This window comes from Coenobita brevimanus, chromosome 8 (assembly GCF_032717465.1).
Source record: "Coenobita brevimanus isolate Jiangsu-jjx chromosome 8, ASM3271746v2, whole genome shotgun sequence".
Taxonomy (NCBI): domain Eukaryota; kingdom Metazoa; phylum Arthropoda; class Malacostraca; order Decapoda; family Coenobitidae; genus Coenobita; species Coenobita brevimanus.
In genome coordinates, this window is record NC_136961.1 from 26,691,108 (window position 1) to 26,709,299 (window position 18,192).

Consider the following 18,192-nt stretch of genomic DNA (forward strand, 5'->3'; position numbering starts at 1 on the left):
ATTCTGCCACACATAATGCATTTTTCTAATATTTCAGTGTTTGTCTTTATATGGTGTTTCATGTTTCACCCCCCAAACATAATCATATAAAATATAATAATGTAACATGCTACAAACTTATGAAGAGAACATAATAAATACTGAGGTGTGTGAAGCAAAAAATTGCGTATCAGTCTTGGACGTCCGTAGCCACGTATGCACACGCCCATATTACCATTATGATACACATTTCATACTCACTATAGTCGCCCACCTACACAATACGTATTGTCCCACACCCACACCCACACGCATACACACATACTGTATTTGGCATTCTGTGTACTGACTGAAATCCTGCTTTAAATTCTGTTGTTCCAAGTGTAAATAAGCATACAGAACTAACATAAATAGCATGTTCATTAACATTACACACTGTCAGGCAGGCAATACTGAAACAAGGACCAACTGTGACTGATGCGTGAGAGCTGCAAAGCTCCCACAATATGCTCCATAATGTATTTTGAGAGTTCCAGATAGGCTGTTTCTATTTTTCGTAAGAAATCGCTGTTCATCAGTATGTTAACTTTAATTATTTACATAACTGGAGGAACAAGAACCTCTACAGTGACCAGCTCACCAGCGTAACTATGAGGATTGGGGGAGTCAGCGGCCACCTCCCCTCTAACTTGTATCCGCCACTGAACACATGATTACCTTCACCATTAACGAAAATATCACTGTGAGTATGGCTACCCCGTGACTATTACTGAAAGACTGCAAATAAGTACTGATTATTGGTTAACGTAATCCGCAGTGTGAGACGGTTATGTATTGCACTTGTATTTTGACACAATATTAAATTTTAGGTGAACATGTTAAATGCAACGTCATTACTCATTAGCACAAACTGAAAATGTATGTGTGTGTGTGTGTGTGTGTGTGTGTGTACTGACAGCCATCTGTGGAGTTTGAGAGAGACAGAGTTGAGGTGGTGGAGCAGGCTGAATGTTTTCCATTAATGAGGGAGGGGGTATCTTATCTTTGGTGTAGTTTAGTGTAATCAAGTCTATGTAAAGATAATAAAAATAAATAGTTTTTTTTCCTATTTAGGATACAGGATATCATTGACACCCTAATAACTATACTGTATTGTAATGACTAAGAATGTATAACTGTTGGCAGATCACTCCCATACTCCCCCCTTCCCCCTACATTGCGTCATTTGTTGGTGAACTTGCCCTCTATTTCTGAATCACAACTCAACCTGTATCGTGGTTCACGCTACAAGGCAAGAGAATTTTTTTTTTTTTTATAACTCAAACTTTATAAACTGTATAGTGCACAGCCCATTATCCCAAACAATCAAATAATTCTTATTAGCCTATATCATAGTATAATAAATGGCCAAACAATATAATTCGGAGGATGAAGCGTAGCAATTAGGAAAATTGTCCGGCTTGTATACACACACACACACACACACACACACACACACACACACACACACACGGGCGCGCGCTGTACCACGTTAGCTAAATCCCGCAACCAGGTGGTCCAGTCGGAACTCTTGCCGAGTGTACCTCCTCCAATGCCATTGCCATTAAAAAGATTCTGGATCCGGATCCGTGGATATAGAATCCGGATCCAGATCCGCCACAGATTAAATTCTCTCTTGGTCCATGGCCCACCATTTCACAAAATTTCATTGAAATTCATTGACTTTTGAAGATATTGCGCTGGATACTCCGAATCAGGATCCGGATCCGGCCCAAAATTTAAGTGTTTATTCCCTGGGCCATGGCCCACCGTTCCACAAAATTTCAAAAAAAATCCGTTCATCACTTTTTGAGTAATCCCGGATCCGGATCTACCTCAAAATTTCTTCAATTCTTTCTTTGTCCATGGTGTACCTTTTGACAGAATTTCATTGGAAACTTTCTGAGATATTCTGCAGGGCACTCCTGATCTGGCCCAAAATTTAATAATTTCTTCCTCGGGCCATGGCCCACCCGTCCACAAAACTTCATCAAAATCCGTTTATAACTTTTTGAGTAATCTGTCTAACAGACAAACAGACAGACAAACAAACCAATGCGGGGTAAAACATAACCCCCTTGGCGAAGGTAACAACAGTAGCCTACAGGAAGTTTCCAAATATTGCTCCAACATCCACTGCCCTACCTGGTATCTCCTTTATAACCCGATCCATATACAGACTGAACAACCATGAGGACATGACACATCCCTGTCTCAGTGCACCATTCAGGTAGAAAAATTCACTCAATTCATTATCCATTCGCATTGCAGCCTTAGCATTCTTCACGGCATTCAACAGCTTTCCATTTACTCCATATATTCTAAAATATTTTCCACATTCCTTGCCTATCCACTCTGCCATATGCTTTCTCTAGATCCATGAAGGCTGCATACATCTTCTATCCCTTCTCTACAAACTTTCCCACTTAAGACTAAGGATGACCATCTGATCTACACAACCTCTTCCCTTGCTAAAACCTCCCGGTTCTTCACCAACTAATTCTTCTATTATTTCCCTAACTCTGTCAATAAGTATCCTAACATTTGCCTTTCCTATTGTATTAAGAAGACAAATGCCCCTATGATTACCACACACTTCATTTTCCTCTTTTCCTTTGTACATGGGAATAATCATACCTGACTTCCAATCCTCCGGGACTCTACCTACTCCCAGACCAATCTGCACATCCTCCATATCCATTCTGCTACTACCTGTCCCCCATGCTTCACATTTCACCACACACTCCATCAATTCCTGGGACTTTGTGCATTTTGACTTGTCTCATCGCATCCACTCCTTCCATCATACTGATCTAATCCTTCCTTCTCACCTCCCTCCATCTCCCAGTCATTTCTCACCCACTAATTCTCACATTACTTTCATTCTCTATGTTTAACAGTTCCTTAAAGTGTTTTCTCAACCAGCTCACTTATTCTTCATTCTCCACTATCAGTCTTCCTCTTGGGCAGTTTTAGATTTCTCACAATATCATATAGTTCACCTTATGTTATGACGTATGTTCACTGAAAGAGGATGGGGTAAAAACAGAGCCAAGTGACCTTGATGGTTCAGAACTAGATGTTTCGTAGTTCCCCTTATCCTGGTCTGATTCATTTGAGAATGATTCTGGTGCTTTGGGAACAGGCAAACCATCCCCTTGGGGTACTGGGCGAATAACTGATGAAATGTTTGCAAATTGTACAGTCAGCTTTCTCTCCTTTCACAAAGCTTTCCCGACTGGGTCACCATACAGAAGCATTTTGCTGTAAATATCTGTTGATATTCTCCAAATCACTGGTATAGCAAACGACAAGGATTTCCTTTTCTAATTCACCACTGGCGGAGATTTGTTGTACAAGTATTGTAGCATATATATTGTTACGTCCCCACCCCACACTGCCACAGGCTCCAACAGCAGTGGTTTAGTACCGGAAGGACGTTGCCCAGTGAGTTGTTCTTATTTTCAGCCTTTAGGTGTATAGTACATAAGATCAGCTGAGGTGTTGTAAATAGACACTGGCTTCTTAAGTTCATTGTCTTTATTTTCCAGAAAATCACACTTAATGCTTTCCGACTTCACTATTTTCACAAGCACCGAAGATACACAAATTTTACCAACTGCAGATATACTTAATGCTTGACAACAACACTTCACTGTTTTTGCAAGTACCGAAAATATACAAACATCACTGCCCTGACACTGCAGTACACTCAGACTGAACTGAAACCTGACTAAAACATGTTCCAGTCTTATCCATCATTATATACACTTGCATTGTTCGAGAATGATCTACTTCACATTTCTGGTGTATCCTAGAGAGAGAAATAGCACAGTTACCAACTCGGAGACAACCAAAACATTGCAAGAGTTTTCTTACCTTACATAACACTGTAAATTATCTACCCTACGAACTTAATTACATAATTTAACAAGCAATCACATAAATACAACATTATAAAGAAATAGAGCAGAAAAAATAATGCATAACTTACGAAATAACTACGCTCACAAACAGCAGGTAAACTGGCAACTCTGACTCGTACCTGAGCTGGCTACCACAAACATCGGGAAACATCCAGAAACATTTCGGCTACCTAACTGGCAAATCTTGCTCCTTAACAATATGGAGTCCAGCACGTGTCTGGATCTCCTATTTTGCAGGCAAAATATAGGTGGCAGGCCTCTTTAATAACAGTGGTAATACTGTGCTTTTGTGACACAATGTCACTTCATCACAAATATGGCAGAAATTATCTGCTCTGTTCATACAAGGCATGACTGTATGCTTTGGCTAGGAAGGAATATGTAAGTCAGCAAAATCAAACAGTAATATACAAATGAGACTGACAACACGTGATTTGAAGGGTTTATACAGGATAAGGCTAAATGGTCAGTGATGTAACCCGACTAATGATTGCATTACCAGTGACATATGAGAATGATATAGTGCAGTGCATGACACACCAACAATTTCAGACTGCATCATGCATTATTTTGGAAAAACGACTAAAACTGTCCAAACACAGTAAAATATTTATTTATACATTCAGTTAAATATCTGTCCGTGTTTTGATCATTTCTGGTTAGAAAAAAGAATCAAGTTCAGTTAATACTAAATTAACCAACGCTATTCAGAAGTCAATGGTCGTAGATACTGAGCAAATTGAACATCTTAAAAACGAGCCAATCAGACATTTTAAGCATAATTTAAAGTGAATAAAGATTGACAATTTTTGTCTCGGAAGTATTTTGGCTGTAGACCATACTAACATAACACTGACATACACTGTATTACAGTATTAATAAAATATTAAGTGACATAGTCTACTAAAGGTTTATCTAGGGCATGAATCGGAACATAAAGACATCACAAAAAACATGAGGCATTGTCATAGCCTTTCACGAAATGGACTTACACCTACTGATATGTTTTGCTATCTTACTGTATTACTCAACTAAAGATGGCCACTATGACGCACAGTAATTAAAGCATGTATCCGTCTAATAACATACTAGGATTGGCAGGCCTACCAATATAATCTCGGGGCATACAGTTATTGTTCGGAAGACTGTATCATTGTGTCACATTGTCTCAGTGAGAAAAGTGACCAGTATTATTATGTGAGGTTTTACACCTATCTCATTTTGGCTAACTTTTATTCTTTTTGTTTTCTTCTTTCCTCAGTGACCAACTTTGGTTTATGTTAGAATTTTTCACCTTCAGATACATGGACTGCGATGCATGCATGCGAGTACACTAATGTCCTTTGTCAGAGGTGTCGGCTGGGCATGTAGCATTAGTGTGTATGAAGTGGGAAGAATGGTTGTAGGTAAAACTGGGTTATGTCAGCGAAGTTTCATGTGTGCAAATAATATTTTGATTATCTTTAACCATTTTTTTTATTTACCTTTGAAAAGTGGGAGTTTTTTCTGGGTCACCCGTATATCTATCTATCTACATATATATATGTATACATATATATATATATATATATATATATATATATATATATATATATGTCATACTTACCTCGTGTTGTCTCTCCTCCAGCAATGAGGTTTCCCATGAGATGTGGAACTAAATATTCTCTCATCAGAGAAAACTACTCTCCCCCAGTGGTCCTAGCCTTCTTCCACATAACACTGGGCAAACTGGAGCCGTAATTCCCGATGATGCTCCATAAACCTGGATTGACCACTGGTGTTCAGTGGTGATAGCGCATTTCCTTCATCCACTGCCGTATACTGTAGTCTCTGCAGACACATCCAGCTGTAACTGTTCTCTAACTGCCACCACATTGCTGAATGGATGGATTTCAAAATACTCCGTTACACGCTGATCCTCTTCAGCCGTGGTTTTCCTCACCTGACCTGGTTTAGGGTGATCTCTCAGGTTGCCTTCTGCCTCCCACCTCTTGAGCCAGCCATACACAGTGGTGCGGTGAATGCCAAGTTCTTCTACTATATAGGCTATCGCATGTTGATAGACTACTCCCTCTCATTCCCATCATCCTCCCTTCCAGGCTAAGTTTGTCACCTTGGCGCTGCTCTCTGCTGCCATGACGCGCTGTGATGGTGTCAGTGAGATCTATGGGTCCTTCATCACATCAGTTTATGATGTGACGCAATGAACGAGTCTTCATGGCAGCACGCTCTTATTATCTCAGCTGTTGATTCAACATCCCCATCTACTCAAGACCAACATATTTATGATAATTTAATTAATTACTTTCATTAATAAGCATTACAGACTCACGCAGTACAGACTGGACTATATTCTATGGTTTTGATGCTTGGTAAAATTACTTGTGTTTCACTGTCTAGAGGAACCATGATACGAAACCATTATGCTACCGCTAGACTTCTCTTGTGTGCTATGATGCCAACTACCATGATTATGAACTGATATTAAAGCACTTTTCGTTCCCCGTAGGTTTTCCTATCACATATTTGAACATAGTCCAATCGTTAATGGTGAACGCGTTGGTGTTTTTTTTTATAACTTTCAGATTTTCTCGGTCGCAGTATTATTAGGCACAGACTCCTATCTGATGATATCAGTTTATCCAGCCTTATATAAAAAACAGTACGCAACATACATGTGTCGGTATAATGTAAGGTTAAATGCCGAACATTCCCCTCTTCTCTATTTCGCCATTTTACAGTTTTCTTACCTGGTTCTTCCTACCCTCCTTTTCAGAAAGCAGTTACTGTATCCTGAACTACATAGAAATACGTGATGGTTGACAAATATATATATATATATATAGATATATATATATATATATATATAAATATATATATATATATATATATATATATATATATATATGTAGTATGTATACATATATTGATGCCCGGCAGCAATACATATGGGTGTAATGACAGGCATGAGGATACGTAATTATTAAAAGTATCCCTCCTATCCACACCATAGTGGGATGAGAAGGGAGGAAGGATCCATGGGAACAATGTGTGGTGTAGAGAGGTATGCCGAGCATGGATTTTAGGCCCCTCCAGTTGCTATGTTCGACTGGAGCAATCTCGTCATAGTAGACATCCTATGAATTTAAGCAAACAACACTGAATCATATCGAAATCCAAACATTTAGTAGATGTTTAAAGTTTCTACATGAACATCCTAATATGCAAGGTAGTTAGGCCATATCTGTTGTCACATGGACGGTGATGCGGCGGGGTGCACTGACATAGGGAAATGGAGGGGAAATGAATGGCTGCGGATTTAGGGTAGCGAGTTTGATCCCTGGTTGACTCACTAGAGCATTGCAGCCTACCTAAACTTATTTTTATATTCTAAATACTTTTGGATCGTTGGCCATACTATACACAAACAATACATCCGTTTATGAAGACACTGGACCTAGCGTATATATGACGAAGAATGTATATACATGCCAAATGGCTGCAATGACTGTACTGGGGGTAATTTAACTGAGGTTGATATCCCCTATTCACAGGTGGAGCTCTACAAGTGGCGTGCTACCAGACACATAGTGTGGACAATCACTGCTGTCAGTATCACTTTGCAGTGAAGTAGCTAAACTGCATCGTGTATTCAGTTACGAATCATGATACTAGGGGGATTAGTTAAGGCAGTTTCTTTACCTGAGCAGCCAGTTATTCTCTCTCAGTTGAAAATAATTTCCTGTAACGGAAATGAATTAATTATAAATTTCTTATCGTACTGAGGGAATAATATTAGACGTGCATAAACGATTTAAAAAATTTGCATTGCTAGTGATGTTGAACTGGAATGCCTAATCTTATGTCACTTATATATTAGACTAAAGTATTCCAGAGAGTGTGTAATTACCTGACCTCTCATATTAGCCCATTTCGTAAGGAAACTTTGCATCTCGATAGATACCAACACCAGTTAGACAATTATTTGCCTCGGACAGGTTCCGCTGCTTCAAAGGTCAAAGCCATTCGAAACTAACCCCTGAAACACTTCTCTGTATGCTAACATTTTACCGTAAGTTAATCGGTGCTCATTGCTACGTGTTATTCCTACAATAACTGTAATTATATCTAGCTTATTTAGTACTTGGACATCATCTGTATATATTACTTCCTGCCACGTAAATACTATATCCAGTGATATACAAGGGACAAAATACTTGTTCCGATCCTTAACTCTTTAGCCAATCACATCCATCCTTGCAAAGGTTGTAGGTTCTGGGTGATCCATTGATAAAATACGAGTGTTTACTACGGAGCACCTGCCAGATATCACCAAACACCACCATATTTGGTTGCACTTTCTTCTTGACGAACTGTACATATACATTAGAGTACTGTCGCCTCTATCATTAAATTTTATGAATACAAAGTACGTGGTAAGTCATATAGAGAAGTGTCAGGCATACGATCAACACATCTCTATACTCTGGTCTTTTTCCACGTGCTGCTCTTCCACACTCTAAAATCATTTTTTCAACCTGTCTGTTTAGCATAATTCTAACAATTTCCCACCATATTTATGTACTGTGTGTGTGTGTGTGTGTGTGTGTGTGTAGGTTCTCACTTTTACCTGATAACCATACACCCACACATCATGTTAATCAAGAAACTTTCTACTGGCTAGGTTATATTCAACAAATCCACGTGGGCTATCGTGTCATTTACGCATATCCATTCCATGTCACCCAACACTAAAATAAATAAATAAAAAGAATCTGGGTGTGGTCATTCGGGAGGGTTATGTAGTAATCATATATTATTATCAGTGATCATTTTCAAACTACTGTACTATGCTACATAAGGTATTGGTTTTACACTTGGCCAATTTCATTTATAAGGAATTACTTTGGCCACCAAAGGACAGCTGGACTTATAACCACACCAAAAAATACGTGAACTTCGCAAACTACTAAAAACTGAACATGGTGCCTGTTCGAAGTAGTTTATGTGAACGTCCACTATGTGAGCTTTCATGACATGGTTAATACAATATATAATGGATATATTGCATAAATCTGTACTACAGTATTACTTAATAAACTGATTGCAGGGAATCCGGTAAGCTAACATTAAAAACAGATGCTCCTACAGTGTAATTTTGTAATGAACATTAAAATAACATTATTTTCTCCTGGAAGAAAGAGTTATTCATGTTATATGGATTTCATATTACAGTATTATAATACTTCAGTGTTTTTCTTTATATGATATTTCAGGTTCCACCCCAAAACATAATAATAATAATATAATTATGTAACATGCTACAAGCTTATAAACAGAACCTAAATAAATACTGAGGTGTGTGTCAGCAAGTGTTAAAGGCGGAGATTACACATCAGTCTTGGACGTCCTTAGCCATGCATGCACACACCTATATTACCATTATGATACACATTTCATACTCACCATACTCCCCCCACCACCACCACCACAAGTATTGTCCCACACCCACACCCACACGCATACACACATACTGTATTTGGCATTCTGTGTACTGAATGAAATCCTGCTTTGAATTCTGTTGTTCCAAGTGTAAATAAGCATACAGAACTAATATTAATAGCATGTTCATTAACATTACACACTGTCAGGCAGGCAATACTGAAACAAGGACCAACTGTGACTGGTGCGTGAGAGCTGCAAAGCTCCCACAATATGCTCCATAATGCATTTTGAGAGTTCCAGATAGGCTGTTTCTATTTTTCATAAGAAATCGCTGTTCATCAGTATGTTAACTTTAATTATTGACATAACTGGAGGAACAAGATCCTCTGCAGTGACCAGCTCACCAGCGTAGCTATGAGGATTGGGGGAATCAGCGGCCACCTCCCCTCTAACTGGTATCCGCCACTGAACACATGATTACCTTCGCCATTAACGAAAATATCACTGTGAGTATGGCTACCCCGTGACTATTACTGAAACATATACTGTGCATATAAGCACTGATTATTGGTTAATATAATCCGTAATGTGAGATGGTTATGTATTGCACTTGTATTTTGACACAATATTAAATTTTAGGTAAATTTTATAAATGGAACGTCATTACCCATTAGCACAAACTGATAATGTGTGTGTGTGTGTGTGTGTGTGTGTGTGTGTGTGTGTGTGTGTGTGTGTGTGTGTGTGTACTGACAGCCACCTGAGGAGTTTGAGAGAGAGAGAGAGAGAGAGAGAGAGAGAGTTGAGGTGGTGGAGCAGGCTGAATGTTTTCCAATACCCTTTAACTGCGGGCATTGTTTTGCCCCGACTGTCCTCTCCCGCGGGGGTTTCAGCCAAATGTAAACAAACCTTTAAACCTTAATAACTCTGCACAGAATAAAGCTAGAGAAAAAAATAAGTTACCATTAGAAAGTACTAACCTTCAGCTTGATGTAGGTTTCATGACTTTGTTGCCTTTTACAGGACAGGCAGTGCCGTTAGAAGTGAGGGGTGTAAAATCACTATTTTTACGCCCCACACACCAGTACCAAATGCCAACCACTCTCTGATAATAGTACTATAAACATATATGAACACTGCACATACGATAAACACCCACTCTGTGTTCAATGAGGTAGGTAAAAGGCACTGTAATTGCCTGCACTTTACTACGGCATCACACGCTCACTGACGTTTGGTTAGCGGCGATGTTTTCATTATTTCTAACTTCTAATACTATTTTACATATAATCTGGGCAATATACATTATATTTACACTGCACTTATTACTATGTTGCGTCACTGTCGCATCACAGAATTACACAAGTGCCGCAGATTTCCTTATTACCATATCACTTATATACTGGCCATATTTACATAATTTTCTAGGTAAAATATCTCTTATTACTATATTATACAATTATTGGTAAAGCACGTCACTGTCGCATCACAGAATCACAGCAGTGCCGCAGATTCTCTTATAACAATATCACTTATTATACTGGCCAATATTTACATTGTTTTCTAGGTAAAATATACCTTATTACAACATTATCCATTATACAATTATTGGTAAAGCACGTCACTGTCGCATCACTGTATATCACTGTCACTTTCAGTATTTACTCAGAGAGTGGTACTTAGCAAAGCACGGAGTCACACAGAGAGCGACTTGGCATTCCTGGCACTGGTGTGTGCTCATTTTTCTCGTCTGAGGCCTCCGTGTGGTGTTATGACATACTCTGCAGCGGCCCAGTGACAACCTGCCACCTGCAGTAAGAGGCAATTTCACAAGCTGGTGCCGGCTCATGTAATTGCGGCACTCAAGACGGTCAGGTTGTGTGTCAGAGTGTCGCCTCGGGATCAATGCCGTCACCTGACCAAACCGTGCAAGCAGCTGCTGCACGACAGTCTTGGAGAACTGTCTCAGGGATGGTTGCCTTATGCCCCCGACTTGTGTCTTGTAGAGGAGGAAGGCGTTGAGCATGCCCATATCGAGCATGTGCAGGCAAGCCTTCCTGTACCATCGGGTGTTTCTCCTGAGACAGTCTATTTCGCCAATCATCATATCAGACTTATCAACAAGTCTCATTTTGACATTGTAGTCAATGACGGCATCGGGCTTCATGATTGGCTCTCCCGTCCTGTAGCTGACCTTCCCAGTTCTCTGCAATTCCCCCTTGTGGATGGTGCTGATCATATTCACGACCTTCTTGTCATGCCACCTGATCGCCAGAAGCTTGTCTGACTTCTTCAGGTGCACATCTCCCTTGGATGAGGATGATGCTTCTGGGAAACTTGGCCACTCTTTCCTATGGCTCCGTACAGTGCCAACAGTGCCAATGCCGTGTTCAGCCAGGTATTTGGAGAGTTTCGGTGCTGTGTGATAATTGTCTGTGTACAGCACATGATTCCCACCAAAATACCTCTCCATCAGCACTTTTACAATGGAGCCAGAGAAGCCAAGGGGGTCTTTCCTGTCCACATCCACTGTGCTTGCAGAGTAGATCACGAAATCAAGGATATACCCCATCTCACAGTCACACAGCACAAAGAACTTTATCCCAAAGCAGTGGCGTTTGCTGGGGATGTACTGCATGAATTTGAGACGTCCTCTGAACAATACCAGGGATTCATCTGACGACTTTTTGCATAGGACGGAAAAATCGCATAAATCGATCCCTAATCTTGTTGAGAAAATCCCTCACTTTCCACAAAGGGTCAGTTTGGGACGGGTTTCCATTGTCAGCGAAGTCCAGGTATCCTAGCAGCTGTCGGAACCGATCTCGTGACATATACTTCCCGAATGTTGGGATAGAAGTAATGTCATCAACCAGCCAGTACTCCTCCAACTCATGTCTCTTGATATGGGGCATCAAGAACATAAGTGCAAAGAACACATACAGCTCTCTGATCCCGACAGGCAACCACGACACTTGCTTTGGTGAGCCAATAGGTCCCAGCCCTTCTGTTGCACACTGAGCTGCATACCTATTGGTCTCATTGCTGACAAACTGCACGATTTCGTCATCCATGAAGGCCAGGAAGTAGTCAATAAAATCATCTCCTTCGTTGCATGGAAAGGCAGGCTGTATTCCCGCATTTGTCATGTCAAACGGCGGATTGTGTGGCAGAAAATCAGCACCGTCAGATCAAACAAATGCATCCACTTTCCTGGTGCGTGGTTCAGTGGAAGTGGCAGGTCGCATTGCACTTGTTTCCCCGTGAGAAGGAGCTGAGGTGGAGGCAATGGGTGAGGCAATGGGTGAGGCAGGAGGTGAGGCAGGAGGCGAGCTGGAAGGGGGTGAGAGGGGGGTGATGAGTGGGGGGGTGGCGAGGGTGAGGGAGCTGGGCGGGGGGCAGGCAGGGGGGTTACTGACCTGGTGTGTGGTGAAATCTGACCCTTTCTTCCCCGCTTATCACCTCGCTTATCACCCAGCTTTGCCCTCCTACTGCCACCCATCCCCTTTGTTCTAGGCCAGCCTGCCCTGCTTACCCTGCCTGCATGGACTGCACGGCCTGCCTTCCCTCGCTGTGCAGGCTATGGGAATTCATATTCCTCAGATGATGTAGACTGAGGAGAGGTCACGGCAGAAGATGAAGAAGATGTGAGGGCAATAGGGCTAGGGGAACGGGAAAGTGGTGGGAAATGCTTGCTTGAGCCTGGTGTAGGAGACGTAAGTTTACGCTTCACTCCCTTCCCACGTGCAACACCAATTTTCCCCATAGGTGCCTTCCCTTTCCCAGAGTAAGGTGGGGGCGGTGGGGGAGAAACTACATGTTCACTTTCATCACTGTCACTGTCAATGCTAAAGGGTTCACCACCAATCACTGCAAAATCGTCACCACTACTTGCTGTAAGTGTATCACTCTCACTGCCACAATCCAGAGTTGTACTTACAGTTTTATCCAGCTCTCTCCTAATTTCTGGGGTGCTCAACCCCTTCTGCCTGGCCGTCGGCAGTTCCTTCCTAGGTGTAGAGGTCGAAGGCACACTAGCACTAATAATTTCCGAGGAGGAAGCAAGCGATGATGAGTCGGGACAGAGCGCCATTATCATGCACAGAGCTGGACAGATACTGAGTGATCTGTGTCAGGGCAGGGGTGGGGGGGGCCCCCTCGGGGTGGGAGAAGGGAGGTGTGGGGTGGCTGGCGTGAAAGAACTCGACAGCTACTCTTGTGTGAGACAAATTGCGCACAGGAAAAACGCGCAGTGTTCAAAATATTCATGAACATTCCAGAATGACACCCGCGGTTTGGTCCAGTTTTGTCGATGTCATTCTGGAATGACACCCGCGGTTAAAGGGTTAATGAGGGAGGGGGTATCCTATCTTTGGTGTGGTTTAGTGTAATCAAGTCTATGTAAAGATAATAAAAATAAATACTTTTTTTTCCTATTTAGGATACAGGACATCATTGACACCTTAATAACTATACTGTATTGTAATAACTAAGAATGTATAAGTGTCGGCAGCTCACTCCCATACTCCACCCTTCCCTCTACATTGCATCATTTGTGAGTGAACTTGCTCTCTGTTTCTGAATCACAACTCAACCTGTATTGTGGTTCACGCTAAAAGGCAAGAGAATTTTTTTTCTTATATAACTCAGACTTTATAAATTGTATAGTGCACAGCCCATTATCCCAAACAATCACATAATTCTTATTAGCCTATATTATAGCTTAATACAATGGCCACATAATATAATTCGAAGGATGAAGCTTAGCGATTAGAACAATTGTCAGGCATGTACACACACACACACACACACACACACACACACACACACACACACACACACACACACATACACACACACACTTACACACACACACACACACACACACTCACACACACACACACACACACACACACACACACAACCAAAGCTGTTTTACAGCTATATCAGACACAAAACCAAAGTAAAAGATATAATACAATCAATTACGGACGAGGGAATCACTTATACACAAGAGAAAGATATTTGTGAAGCACTAAATAAGAATTTCCAATTATTTTTTACAGAAGAAAAAAATTTTGAGAGGGACTATGTGTAACATGCATGTTCACACATACTACCAGATATACAAATAGCAGAAAAAGTAATACGGGAGGAGTTAAGTAGATTAGACAGAGGAAAAGCAAGTGGTCCTGATGAAATTTCATGTTGGGTACTACGAGAATATGCAAAGGAGTTAAGTAAACCATTATTTTTAGTTTTCAAGAAATCCTTAAGTCAAGGTAAACTACCTGATATTTGGAAAAAAGCAAATATTGTCCCCTTATTCAAGAAAGGAAATAGACAAAATCCACTCAACTATCGACCAGTATCACTGACCAGTGTTGTAAGCAAGGTATTAGAAAAGCTTATAAGAAAAGCTTGGGTAATTCATCTAGAAGAACACAGTATTATAACAGAAAGACAGTTTGGTTTCAGAAAAGGAAAATCATGTGTTACTAATCTGTTGAGCTACTATGACAGAGTAACAAACACAATACAGGAAAGGGAGGGATGGGTGGATAGTATCTATTTGGATTTCAAGAAAGCTTTTGACACAGTACGAACCAAAGGCTTTTATGGAAACTGTACCATCAAGGAGGAATTCGAGGCAAACTGTTTTGTTGGATGCAAGATTTTCTCATAAAAAGAGAAATGAGAACAGTACTAAGAGGAAACTACTCATCATGGAAAGAAGTGACTAGTGGAGTACCACAGGGTTCAGTGCTGGCACCAATCATGTTTTTAGTGTATATAAATGATATAAACAGTAACACTGGAAATGAAAGCTATCTGAATATGTTTGCAGATGATGCAAAAATACAAAGGAGAATTACTAACACAGACTCTTGTAAAGAGCTACAAGAAGAATTAAATAAACTTCATGAATGGAGTAGTACATGGCAAATGGAATTCAATGTGGACAAGTGTCATGTAATCAAGTTTGGTAAAAGTGGAAAAAGACCTGATTGGGATTATAAGTTAGGAAATAAAACCCTATACACATCAGAAAGAGAGAAAGACCTAGGTGTGATCATCAATAACAGACTATCTTCGGCTGACCACATCACTGAGAAGGTACGGAACATGTATACACTGCTTGCAAATATGAGAATAGCATTCACATACATAAATGAAGACATGCTAAGAAGGATAATAACATCATTCATTAGACCAACCCTGGAATATGCATCAGTAGTCTGGAGTCCTCATCTCAAAAAGCACATAGACAAGATTGAAAAAGTTCAAAGGGCCGCTACAAGATGGATACCAAGCTTAAGGGACCTAAGCTACGAAGAAAGACTAAATAAACTGAATCTACCAACACTACAGGAGAGAAGGAAAAGAGGTGACATGATAATGCTATATAAGTGCATATCAGGGAAGGAGAAAATAGACATAAATGATTACTTAACATATGGAGAAGCATCAGCAAGAGGACACTGCAAAAAACTGCATAAGAAGAGGTGATAAAGACGTAAGGAAATTCAGTTTCCCAAACAGAGCAATTGATCAATGGAATGCACGACCGAATGAAATAGTGTGTGCCAAAACAATTCACAAATTTAAGGATATGTACGATAAATATGGTTTAAGACACGGGACAGTACGAGCTTGACTCATTCCTGTAAAGATACAATTAGGTAAGAACAATTAGGTAAGAACACACACACACACACACACACACACACTGGCGCGTTCTGTTGCCACGTTAGCCAAATCCTGCAACCAGGTGGTCCACTCTTGCCAAGTGTGCGTGCTCTCTGAGTGCTTTCTAGTTTGCAGATGATACTGTCTCACACAACTCTGCCCCCAGTGTTAACACTTCTCACTTTTACACACCAACACTCATTCTCCATCCTCTGTACGTCCTCAAACCAATCTCAGTCTACCCCTTCTCAACACAAAACCAATACACTCTAATCCTTCCATTCTGGCTACTCTTCAATCGTAACCCTAGCCCCAACCAAGCCTCGCATTCAAGGATGCATTACACATCCATTTAATCATAGTCATTTCTGTATGTTTGAGTCTACGAATATCCTCTTCCTTTGTTGCCCAGATCTCACTACCATACACCATTACACTCGTAACACATGCAGCATACAAATATCCCTTAGAACGGAGGCAGAGCCCTCTCAGTGCTAGGAAAGGCAACATCTCCCTGGACTTCTTCCAACCAATCCTAGCCCTAGCCACACAGCTAGCTCCAGCCCCCTCACCAGCACATTACTTGAATCTCATATAACAAAATTCTTCCACACACTCAAGACATTCACCAGGATGATCAATCCTTTCATGCCTGACATTCTTTACACGCTCTCCCCGACACACCAAACACGAAATCAGCATTATTTCTGTCTACCTCTAATACCATTTCATGTCTTATGCACCCACTTATCACAAATACTGCTCGATATGGAGTTACTTCACATACACTTGCGGCAAACCGCACATAGAGATTCCCTCTGCCTTGACAGTACTGCCACCAGCCTTAGATACAGTATCATCACTTTTGTATTATCTTCATTTACTGTCAAACCCTTGTGCCCCATTACGTTTTTCCATTTCCTAAACCTTTCCTCCGCCCCCCTTTCATTCTCAGTAATTAACATCTAGTCATCAGCACACAAAATCTCCCATGGGAATCAAGTCTTGTGAGAGAGCTTCAAGCACCATGACAAACAATAAGGAGCTTAAGACTGATGAACGTCAACATTCACGGAAAACTCATCACTCAAATCTCTGTTCACTGTCATCTGAGTGCGAGCACCCACATACATAGACATAACCACTCCAACTTGCCAGTCCTCGATACCAAGTTTTCTCATTGCCCATATCACCAAAAACAAACTACAGCTCCCTTTCATTCCTTATGCATTTTCCCTGAAGCATTTAAACAGTGAATAAGGCATCAGCAGTCCCTTTGCCTGGCATAAACGCGAACTGCATTTCATCAGCATTCACTCTTCCCTAATCACCTTCTAGGACTCCCTCCATTACCTTCATTATCCTGCCAAAAAGTTCTGTCTTTATAACATCTCTTTACAGGACATCGACTTCCCTTTGTACACATTTACAATCACGCACTTCAGCCGGTCACCTGAGACAACACACATATAATCGTAGTTATCAAATTAGTAAGTAAACCCACTCCTGTATCCCCTGAAGCCTCCTGAGGCCTTCAGCATTTCAGCAGTCAACACAGACACACCTGTCACCTTTCCCAACTGCATCCTGCTTATTGCACTGCTCACATAGCAGCATCAATCAAAGGTCACGGGACAAAACACTGGATCTATTGACTCAACACCCTCCCTGTTCCAGTCAAACTCCTCATTCAGCAACCAGTTATAATGCCTTCTCTAGATGTCTTTACTCTCATCAGTGTCCACCACTCCCTTTACTTCATCATTCTTCACATTTTGCTCACTTATATCCCTGTTTTCCCTCCTCATCTGATTTACCACCTTACGTACCATGTTCTTTTTTTCAATGGAATATGGGTTATTCCAGTAAGTCTTTGAGACTCTGATTTTCCCCTATATGCCTTTTTTCTAGCTCTTTGCTTGGCAGCCATGTATTCCTGTTTGTTACCAATCCTTTTCCATTCCTAGAAAAGCATTCTTTGCTTTTGACTCAGTAATATTCTGTTACTGATGCAATTATGTAAGTTTTAAAAGTGATACAGAAAACATATGCAAGAATGTATAAAAGACAAGAGCGGATAAAAGTATGTATAAAAGATAAAAGCAGCTACAAG

The 18,192-nt window shown here is 40.7% G+C and overlaps 1 protein-coding gene across 1 annotated transcript in view; it reads right to left on the reverse strand.

Annotated features, from left to right (window-relative positions):
- Window positions 1-17,520: 17,520 nt before the first annotated feature.
- LOC145407136 (ionotropic receptor 93a-like) overlaps window positions 17,521-18,192 on the reverse strand; it is a 40,779-nt gene continuing 40,107 nt past the window's right edge. The window contains exon 5 of the mRNA XM_080278157.1: window positions 17,521-17,532. Coding sequence (XP_080134283.1) covers window positions 17,521-17,532 — 12 coding nt within the window. The remainder of the gene's footprint in view (window positions 17,533-18,192) is intronic.